Source organism: Ctenocephalides felis, unplaced genomic scaffold (assembly GCF_003426905.1).
Source record: "Ctenocephalides felis isolate EL2017-DRISC unplaced genomic scaffold, ASM342690v1 CF-g0.4_SCAFFOLD_00815, whole genome shotgun sequence".
In the NCBI taxonomy this organism is placed as follows: Eukaryota; Metazoa; Arthropoda; class Insecta; order Siphonaptera; family Pulicidae; genus Ctenocephalides; species Ctenocephalides felis.
Window position 1 is genome coordinate 1 of NW_020536969.1, and position 11,516 is coordinate 11,516.

The following is an 11,516-nucleotide window of genomic DNA, read 5'->3' on the forward strand; positions in this document are numbered from 1 at the left end:
TCGAGACCCTACCCAGAGATACTATCACATATAGTTTATATAAATTGAAGTACTTTTATAGTATACAATATTTATTATTTTTAATACATCTAATTCTCATTTATCATTTAACCAGGAGGAGCAGAAGCAGTGGAACGTCTGAACGAGTCTGGTGAACTGAGGCGCCTGCTGAGGCCATACCGTTGTTCACCAGAAGCGCTGACGCCTTGTCGAATTTGTGGTGGTTACAGGCTGCTGCCCTGCCAAGTCTGCAATGGATCCAAAAATCCGTTCATAGGAACCATTTTACCGCCGAATTTGTCGCACTTAAGTGCATGAATTGTGATGAAGTCGGTTTAGTAGCATGCGAGTCATGTTGACCCCGACTCCGATGAGAAGTGTGATCGAATTTAAGTATAATAGTTGCATTTTTGTTTTTTTTATTTAACCAGTAGTGGGCTACTTGGCCTCATACTGCATACAACTGGAAAACCGTTTATATTTTGGCGCAAAACCATTAAACATTTTAAAATCTTTTACTTTTCTGCATTCAAAATAACCCTTTCAAAATATTAGCAAGTTCATTAAATGAATAAAGTAATTATATATAATAATCGTAATAAATCAGAAATACAACTTGTCTGTAACCTGATTATACTAAGACCAAAAAAATATTAACAGGTGCACAAAAATTTGTTTTAACAGTAAGTAACCTAGGTAGACCAAGCTTTAATATGCACAGTATATCAGGGTGGATTTAATGAGCTTAAATTTTAGAGAGTTTGAAAAAAAATATAATTGATTACTCTCTATGTGAAACTTCTGATATTTGAAAATTGCCAGTCGAAACCGAGACACTGATAAATAAATTTCAATCAGCATTTAACGAAAGCGTTGTCCCAAAATTCTTTGAAAAATGAAAATGAAGATCTAGTATAAAACTTGATATCGATTGATATCTATAATTATCTACTTCAATAATTTAGACTGCCGTACTTACATTAAATTTTTGAAAACTGCCATAAACTTTATACTTCTTTCCTATGTAGAACAATATCAACATAAACTAATTTTTTTATGAATCTGGATGTTGAGATAAACATACTCAAACAAATTTTAATTTAACACGACATAATATTGTGAATCGTGTATATATTATATATATATATATATATATATATATAATTTTCACAAATTTATATTAAACGTTCTTGGTAACAATTCATGTTATCAAGTTCGTAATCATAAAAAATTTACTAGAAATAAGTGTGCTCTATAATCATAAATAAATTATCAAAACACGAGGAGAAAGAAATTAATATAAAAGAGACATGATAAATAATATTTTATTAATAATTATAATTACATACAAAATGTTTTTCAAAAATTCAGACCACGTCAGTGTAACTGTAAACTATATTAAAAGTTTATCAAGAACGCTAAAGCACTTAAGAAAATAACTCATATAAATAAATATCTTAATATTGTGAAAAAAATAATTGCCAAGAGAATAGTATTTCTTTTTACAGGGTTTTATTATGACTTTATTATATTATTGTTATAGTAGTATAATTTGCTGTGCATTAATTGCTTCTAGATTTTTACCAATTTGTAAATATGGATACGGTGGAAGAAAGATAGTTATAATTATAAAAAAGCTGTTACATATATTAAATTGTTTTTAAATAATTTTTATGTTATATCTGTATCTTCAAAACAGTAGAAAATGATATTTTTTTCTACCAATATGGTAGATTTTTTACTGAACATGATTACTATATTGAATATAATTATTTCTAATTGTAAATATTTTTGTAAATTAACTTTCTTATAATAAATATTTATAACAAAACTTATTTGGTTTAAATTATATCACACTATACTCAATGTTCAGAAACGAAACAAACTGATGAGAAAATAATCACATTTGAATGAATTTGAATATTCGCTTTAATAATAGGCAAACTATCATTAAATTTCCTTACAATATATTTTATCTATCTATATGAGGTTCTTCTGGAATTGAATTCTTCTTGCCTTTTTCACTTGATAATCTGACCATTTTAGACTTCTGTTAGCATTTACATTGTTGTCACTAACCTATATTTAATTTTTAACTTCAGTTTCATTTTGTAACGATATTATATAAAATATACGTTATACGTTATAAAATAGAAAAAAAATCAAATACTTTATTCGCAAAAACGACGATATTTGACACGTTTTAGGCACATTTTTTAAATATAATATATTTATATAAGTATTGAATGTTTTTTCGAAGTTGAAACATTTTTGTTATATAGCGACCAATTCGTCGAATTAATATTAATTAATATTATAATAATATACTGAATATTAATATTAATATATGATTAATATACTTAATATTATAATATTATACTGACTATATTCTTCCTACGATTGGCACTTGATATGAGAAAATAATACATATATAGTAATAATAATTCCTATCAATAGAAATCAAATGTTTTTGAACCATTCAAATCGGTTGATCCGTGCGCCCGAAAACGTGAACGAAAAAATGCGGACACACAAAATACACTCACACACACACATCCATTTTTCTGAGTTGTGCCAAAATGTTCAGAAACTTCTGAAACGTAAAGATATGCAAAAAAAATTATTTTCGATTTTCAACCCATTACTATAACTTACCCTACGGGAAGTTAATAAAGAAATATTTATGAAAAAGCTCTCCAATAGTTATATATATTAATAATATATACATTTACTTATTCAATCAGCATATTTTATAATCATAACTTCCAATTATATACATATCAATAAGATATACATTTACCATTCAATCAATATGTATTATAATCAAAGCGTACTAAACTAATTATGTAGCCCTATATATAGGACGCGCTCTGATTTTCAATCTACCCAAGTAGATGTTTTGGTTTAAGTCATAAAATTAAAACATTTTCGATAAAAAACTCAATTGAACACCAAAACATAAGAAAAAATAAATAAATCGCCAATGAATAGAATAAACGTTTGTAACCACAGTGCCCAAGTATCAATTTCATATGGAGCTATAATTAAATTATATTCCTATTTACAGTTATTTCTAAGCCTACCTACAGACTATTCAATTAAGTACCTCCCTGGTACTAAATAACTAAAGATTAGGACCCTTGGCTCCTGTGAATCAACAAAAGGCAGAACATTATTGTCGGACTATCTGCTCTCGGAAATCACTAGATACTAGGGCTAAGCTCGCTGGCTCAGTCGCGGTTAGTTTGTATAGAGTCGACGTCGAAAGAGGTTGGTGAAGGAATTAATAAAAATTCAAAAGTGCAACTTTTTATAATTATAATAATAATAATTAGTTCATAAAAAGTTATAAATTATGTTTATTCAAGTTTTAAAGTTTGAGATTTGAAATAAAAAATATCGTGCGAATTAAGTTATGTCGTGTAGTGTTGTGATGGTAAAAACACAAGTGAAAGAAATGTTTGCAAACGTGTGTTTTGAATTATTGGATTAAGTTGTAGTTATCAATTATATGTAAGTAATAACAACTATTTATTAATATATATTTAATACATAATTATCATGAGCTATAGTTTTTGATTATCAACTTTTTTGCTTACTTCATTGATAAAATATGAAGTTTAAGACGTCAATAAAGCAAGGATTTAATAATAAGCTATAACTATTGATTCTCAAAATATTTCCAAAATTTATTTATAAAAAATGCAGTTCAATATATTAATATAACGAGAATAAATTAATAATAGGATTTTTCTAATGCAAATTAAATTTAATAAGACATAGATTTCGATTATAAAAATATTTTTATGTATATTTATGTTATTACTTATTTATTAGATGTTAGATGTATTATTAGCAGTCCTAACAGATATTGTAATTAAAAAAAAATTAAAATAGATTATGCACTTTAAAAAAAAAAGGAGCATGAATAATTAATAATAGCTATTGTTTTTTATTACAAAAATGTTTTGCCTCCTCTATTAATAAAATATGCAGCTTCTATCTTAATATAACGAAAATTTTATTAATAACAAGCTAAAGCTTTTGATTATTAAAATGTTAATTTGGTGTAGAAATTATGTTTAATTTAGTAATCGAAACTTGCACAAATAATGCATATATAATAAAAAAAAAAAAAACAAGTAAATAGAGAACGGGCCAATGAATGTACTCTAAATTGAGATTTTATTAGATTTATTATAAAAACAAAATTTAAAAATATATTGACCATTTTCTATATATTTGTTCCAATTATTAACTTTTTTGAAACGTCCAAAAATCGAAAATGAACATTTTTGCGTATCTTCACGTTTCAGAGGTTTTTGAAAAATGGATGTATGTATTCATTTGTGTAACCGATTTGAAAAATTCAAAAAACCTTCGATTTTGCCTTAAAGCACGATGCCATGCGCCAGTAGTTCATTTATCCACCAGTTATCCATTATTTCCATTTCACAAAAAAATCAGATAAATAAAATAAAAGCAAGAATGCATCAATTCATCCACTACATTGCAACATAGTTAAAAAAAATATTTTCCAATATACCCCAATTTTATAAAGCTTTTGCCGGGTTTGATAAAAATGTGCTATTGTTGAATAATAATACAGGGAAGATATTGAAACATGCAATAATATATGTATACACATATATTTAAATGCATTAAAAACTACCATGCATTATGTAATATAGCAATAATTTAATTAACACTGTTTAATAGTAAAACCGTTGACCGATGATAAAAGTGCAATAATTTACGTAAATAAAAACTTTATGAAGTTACTGATTATATATATTTTTTTGTGTGTGTGCCTGTGTGTTAGTGTTTGTGTGAATGTATAAATTGCATATTTTCTCACCATTAGACCATTATTCAGGTACCATTTACCATTTTCTCCTAATCTGGTAGAGATTAAAAATGGAAGAAACATGGTATGCAGCTGCGCAAATTGGGGTTAATAAAGGAGCAATTGCAATCTTCAACGATTCTATGAAAAACTCACAAATCATCAGTTATCCACGCTATGCAACGATATTTGCTTCTGTTTGTGCCATATTATTTATTATTATAGGAGTTTTAGGTAAGTTATAATAATTGTTCGAAAAATATATTTAAGGTTTTTCTATAGTTGATTGGTATGCGACATCGACCTTCTTTTATGTCTGCTTGCATATTTAAAAAATTAATAAACCATTTTAGCAAATGCTATCTTGGTACAAAATCGTACATTTTATTAAGTGATGTCACGAAAAAATTGTCTTTAATTAATTAAGTAATAAAAATATTCCATTAATCAATTTCAGGTAACTTAGTCACCGCTTTAGCTTTAATTTGCTGCCCGCGTTTGAGGTCGCATGCGACAACAGCGTTTGTTTTATCACTATGTGTATCAGATCTTATTTTTTGCTCCATAAATTTGCCGCTGACAGCAGCTAGATACATACACGAGGTTAGTAGAAAAATAGTTTAAATTAATAAAAAAATGAAAAATATCCATCTTGTACTAATTGAATAAATCTCCACTCCTTAGAGGGATTAAATAATGCCTTTAAAATACACAAGTATTAAAATTTATAAAATTTAAATTTTCTAGAGCAATTCTTACATTAATTATTATAATTGAATATTGAGGTGATTGGCGGATCGCCCAACTCATTTTCACCCATTTTGCCTTAAAAATAGAAATATAAGAAATTTTCATTATAATCAAATAATGACGTTTCCATAGAGTTAGGTTTTATTATGAATTATTTCGTTTAATGTCATTTTGAGTGTATAAATGCACTCAGCTGCGAGCATAAATTCAAATGAAAGAAGCCTATGTCTTGCACGCACAATGGGCGTCGATTGATCCCTGGTCAATTGACTTGGCAGGTCAAACACGGGGTTAATTTTAATTCGTCTCATATATATGACTAACAATCCTAGGAAATTTAACTGAAAATATTTCAAAGTATCACGTCATACGAAGGAATGAAAAGTTTAATTAAATTTACCTATCATTTCTAGTAAAATTTAAATTGTAACTGAACGTTGCATGAACTTTTCAACATAAAACGCATACACATATATTTTTTCCAATTTTCAAATAGTCACTATTTTGTGAAAAAAATTGATGTATAAAAGTATTTTTATTATATAAAACTATTCCCCCCTGTCAGAGATGTAATGCACAAATAATAAGAAAGTTTGGTCGATTTGTTAATCTCTCATTTTGTATATGGACACAGCTTGCAAGAGCAGAAAAGATAAACATACAAAGGACAGTTTTATGGTCCATAGAAAAATATTGTAATCCGATACAAAAAGATCAGTTATCTGTAGAAAACCTCGTGGTGATATTTATTTTATCAAATAATATTTAATTGATAAATAAACATTAATAATTTTAAATTATCCGTATCAAATTCTCAGATAGTATTTTAAAATATAGTATTGAAATTGTGTTTATCTTGATACGTTTCGTCTTAATGAATATGCATATAATTTCTATTATTTCAAAGAAGTAATAAGAATCCATAATGAATATTATTCGAAAGTCTGCAAATTTATAATAAATATTTTTCCAGTTGCAATTATAAGATAATGAAAACGCTTATTTTAAATTCAACAATATAATTATCTAGGTTTATGATTGCTGCTGATAATAAGTATAAAAGATTTATATTTATAATTATAGAAATACCTAATTGTTTTGGTATTTTATGCGCATTTCTTTTTATCAATAATATTAACAAATACATAAATATTTATAAATAATGAAATATTCATAAGTTTATTTAAATTTTTTAAGCAGCTAATTATGATTAATTTATAATAGTCAATAATAAGAAATAAACAATTTTAACGTTTAATAAATCATATTAAAAAAAAAACAAGATTAAGATTTTTAACAAGATTTTCCCAACGTTTCTAGCCATTTTGAATCGTTTGAGACCAAAATTTAAAAAAAGTATGTTGTTTAGTGTATGTGACCCGAAATTGAACCGAAAGTAGTTTATTTTTGATTATTTTTTCTCGAAGAGTCGTTTTGTTAGAATTTGCAAAAAATTGCAAAAACAATTTCGATGGTTTCGCAAAAAACTCTAAATTAATTTTAAAAATTTAAAAACCATTCTTTTAACTTCAATGTAATTTCTTTATTCCTAAATACAATATAAAAAATTATAGCTAATTTACTAAAAGCATTAAGGAAGTGCCATTTGTCTACAATAATTTGAGAATATTTTGCTCGATACCAAAAACATTAATTTCATTAATTAATGAATTAATTCTAATTTCTTTCCTCAATATGAGATATTAATAAATGATGTTAGCTAAGTACATAACAAAATCGTCACAAAACTAACATCGCAAAGTGTATTGTGTATAATGTAATATTACACCATAAGAACAAAGTGTCTTTTTAGAAAATAAATGCGGGAGTTGAAGTGATACCACTTGCATTTTAAAACATTTTTATTTTATGTTTTTGATGAATTAAATTTGAAAATAAAAAAAAAATGCTTTACAAAAAAATCTAATTGATCACTGATTTTGAAAATAAAAATTTAATATATTCTAATAAAAGCCAAATATTACATAAGACAATACATTGAAAATAATGTTAGAAACCAAAAGAAACCTATTACTGTTATTCTTAATTAAATTTACCCACATAACTAATAAAACGATGTAATCTTAATACAATGCATACTAGTGCACTTGAAATAATTTAGTTTTCAGATAACATCACTCGATGGTCTGTGAAGTGCTTTTAAGTTCAAGTTTTATTTATTAAGCAATCGAATTAGTTATCTTGACTAATTGCATTGCATCTGTCGAAAATGCTCTTAATTTAATTAAGAGCAGTTGTTAAACATAACAAGGAAATAAACATAATATTGTACCGAATCATATCCGAAAATGAAGAAAAATTATTTACAATATTCAAATCTACAAATTTCTTTTTACAGACCCATAACATAAATCTAGTGCAATAAATGCGCTAATTTCATCTTTTTCATATATACAAAAGTTTAATATTTTTAATAAATTTATTCTAATTTATTTTAGGCTTGGACCTTAGGAGACGTTTTATGTCAGCTGTTTCCAGTATTATTTTATGGCAATGTTACCGTATCCGTTTTAAGCATGGTGGCTATAACAATCAACAGGTAATTCAAAAAAAATCTAACTAAATAATCATTATTCACAAATAATAAATTATAATCCGTTAACATACTGTACTAACGTAATATTCAAAAATGCATGATTCTTATTTAATTGTATATTTTGTTGTCCAAAAAAGTTAGTTGTATTCTGTAACCATTATTCTGATTCAATCCGTTACCAAGTTTTTTGATGAGGCAAAACAAAATTTGGTAAATTTGTCAAATCTCTAACAATAAATCTTAATTCGAATTAAAAATGTCAAAAAATTACAAAGAAGCCGTGGTATGCAACGTTACAGTTGAATTGAACACGCTATTTAGAAGTTTTTCTTTAGAGCATCACCAGATGTTCTTCATTTACAAAGAGCGCATTTGTTCCATTGCTCCGAATGCATCTGCGCTTGATAACTTTGACACGGTATAATAATAAATGAAAAAAAAAATCAAAGAAAACCATATAAGTCTTTTTGACAATAGTTACTTTTATATTATATAAATATTAGTTAAAAAAAATCGAAACTTATATGGATATAGTGTCCATTTGCTAAACGCCGTTTTGTTATAATTTATAATAAATATTTTTAACGAATATAATATAAATGAATAGTATTATAATAATATTTATATTATAAATAGACGTGAGTTACATGTCCTTCATAGTTTAACCCAGCGGTTTCCAACCTGTGGGGCGCGCCTCCTCAGGAGGACGTACAACTGTCTCCAGATTCCAGAATTATTTTCAAAATAATCCAAAATGTATGAAATGATGTTGAAAATTAACATTGTTTTATATATATTTTAACAGCAATCAGAACCTTACGTCCTATGAGCTGTTGGGCTGAAACTTCTCCTTTAAAGGAGAAGAATTCTTCGTTTTTTTAGATGGTAACCCAATGGTTAATCCATCCATATTTGATGATTTTTTGTTATTTAGATTTAATCTAATAGGGCTGACTTTTTATTGGTGCAGCAATGCCAGCAAGGGCTATTTTCACTTAGAAATATACTGCTATCTATATTTCCAAGTGAAAATCGTTGTCACTGCTGCCTGACAACAGGCTGCTCGAAGTGGGTATCGAACCCGGGACCTCTGATACCTACGGGCGAGCCCATAAACAAAAAATAATTAGTTTTTATGCATGTTGTTACATAATATTATTACATGCTGTCTGTTAATTTGTTATCGATTGTTTGTTATCGTCTGTTTTCTGTTGTCAATTTGTAGTCTGACATTTATAAAATTAAAATGTTGCAAAAATTAAGGGGTCTCCAACATTTTTTTTATTAGAACAGGGCGACGCGCTGCAAAAAAAGGTTGGAAACCATTTGTTTAACCCTAAAGGTAATTTTCCCGTGTATGCGCAAGAAATTCATAAGCACCGATGCCATAATGCAACTTGTACAATTAAAACATAAGATTAATAGAATCGTAAAAATTACATTTATTTTGTTCTAATTTGTATATTAATTTATGTATTATTTACCAGGTATATAATGATAGCCTGCCACGCAAATTATTCACGCATCTATTGTCCACTTTCTATATGGTTGCAGCTAATATTAATATGGGGAGTTTCATTCGCAATGATGGTATGTAAATGATTTTCGAAAATTTATATATCATTTCGTTCAACACGTTGAGCCCGGCGCAAAATTTGCTGTCCTTTCCATTAAGCCGGCAGTGACGAACGGTCGGCAACGTTTACCACATACCACATTTTGGTATGGAATATTACAATAAATTTCTTTATAAATTAAAATTATATTTAACCGCATCGCATTTCATTAAGACTAATATTTACCATCCCAACAAAATTCTAGTGCCGGTCCTCCAAACGGAGGGTTGACTGTCGCCAGGCTTAACGTGTTAAAGAAGTATATTAATCATATAAATCTCAAATAAGATAATATTTCTTACAATAGCAGTACCTTACCAATTTCCTAATTCATTTTTTACCCAGGTACCTCCATTAATCGGTGTTTGGGGCCGACTTGGACTAGATGTAGCAACATTTTCTTGCACAATTTTACCTCTAAACGGACACTCGCCTAAGAAAACTTATTTTCTTGCCGGATTTGCACTGCCGTGCTTGGTTATAGTTATCAGTTATTCTTGCATATATTGCTTAGTAACAAAATCAAGGAAACGTCTCGACAATCATAGGTAAAATAAGGAATTACATTTGTATCGTTAATAGAAAACTAATAGATTATATTTTAAAAGAAAACAGTCCCGAGAAGTCAAATCAAGATCTGCTATGAATAGAGAACGCGATGATTCTAGATTGACGTTTTTGATGTTGACGATATTCATAGCCTTTCTTCTATGTTTTTTGCCATTGACGCTGGTTAATGTCTTTGACGACGATACGACATTACCAACTCTTCATGTGATTGCCTCTGTCATGGCATGGGCAAGTAGCGTTATCAATCCGTTTATATACGCCGCCAGCAATAGGCAATACAGGTAAATAATATGAATCATATTTAAAAATTTCCAAAGCAGGTTGTATATTATCATTTGTTCATACCTTTTAGATCGGCCTATAAGAATTTACTGGACCATGTTTTACAAAGACATTCTGGTTTAAAATACTCATCCCAGCAGCCTCCAACAAGTAACAACAATGCAAATGTTACTACGCCGTCCCAAAGCACTCCGCTATCTGGTAAATCTGGCCCAGGTGTTGTGTTTCAACCTCCTGCAAAATTGCCCAATATTATTAAAAATGTACACTTATGAGGTAGTTTTTGGCAGTATTATTATTTATATCATAAGTGATGAAATAATTAGTCTTAAAATTAGATGTTACAAAGTGTGTCATCAAACGAATGAACTATCTATGAAATTTTATATTTATAATTAGATTTAGTAAATCACACTTTTTATGAAAACAATATTATTTTATATTTATAATATTCTTTCCAAACGATTTTTTTTAATTATTTAACCGTTTCCACTCGCGAATTGCGAGATTTGCCTGTGGAAAGGGTTAAAAGTATATTAATTAATATTTAATGTGAAACATAACTATCAGACCAGAACTTCATTATAAAAAGCGATTAATGTTTATGAGCCTTAATATGATTTAGTTGTGACGACCCAGTGGTGTAACTATATTATATTTACCAAAACGCTAAAATCAAAAGACCGGTTTAAAAACCGGTTCTCGTATTTGTTTAGAAAAAACTCGGAAAAACAAGCCGGTTCGTTGCGATTTGGGTTCGGCTGTTTATAATAATACATACAATATAACCTTGTTTATAATAATACATATAAATATTCATACAAAATTAGAAAAAGAAACAGAATTTAATTTTTTTTTTTAATACGTCAGCCATTTTTTTTAAACCCGGAACGGA

General features: G+C 27.8%; 1 protein-coding gene across 1 annotated transcript; it reads left to right on the forward strand.

The window, feature by feature from the left end:
* The first annotated feature begins 4,917 nt into the window (after window positions 1-4,917).
* Window positions 4,918-10,896, forward strand: LOC113369860 (protein trapped in endoderm-1-like). Its single transcript, XM_026610462.1, has 7 exons — window positions 4,918-5,080; window positions 5,304-5,449; window positions 8,056-8,156; window positions 9,641-9,743; window positions 10,115-10,317; window positions 10,378-10,620; window positions 10,692-10,896. Exons 1-7 carry the CDS (start codon window positions 4,918-4,920, stop codon window positions 10,894-10,896), a joined length of 1,164 nt encoding a protein of 387 aa, XP_026466247.1.
* The last annotated feature ends 620 nt before the right edge of the window (window positions 10,897-11,516 follow it).

Bases quoted from the DNA above. Each gene is read 5' to 3' on its own strand.
- LOC113369860 (XM_026610462.1), top strand. From the start codon at position 4,918: ATGGAAGAAACATGGTATGCAGCTGCGCAAATTGGGGTTAATAAAGGA. The intron at 5,081-5,303 runs GTAAGTTATAAT...AATCAATTTCAG, and splicing joins TATTATTATAGGAGTTTTAG to GTAACTTAGTCACCGCTTTA. The intron at 10,621-10,691 runs GTAAATAATATG...CATACCTTTTAG, and splicing joins GCCAGCAATAGGCAATACAG to ATCGGCCTATAAGAATTTAC.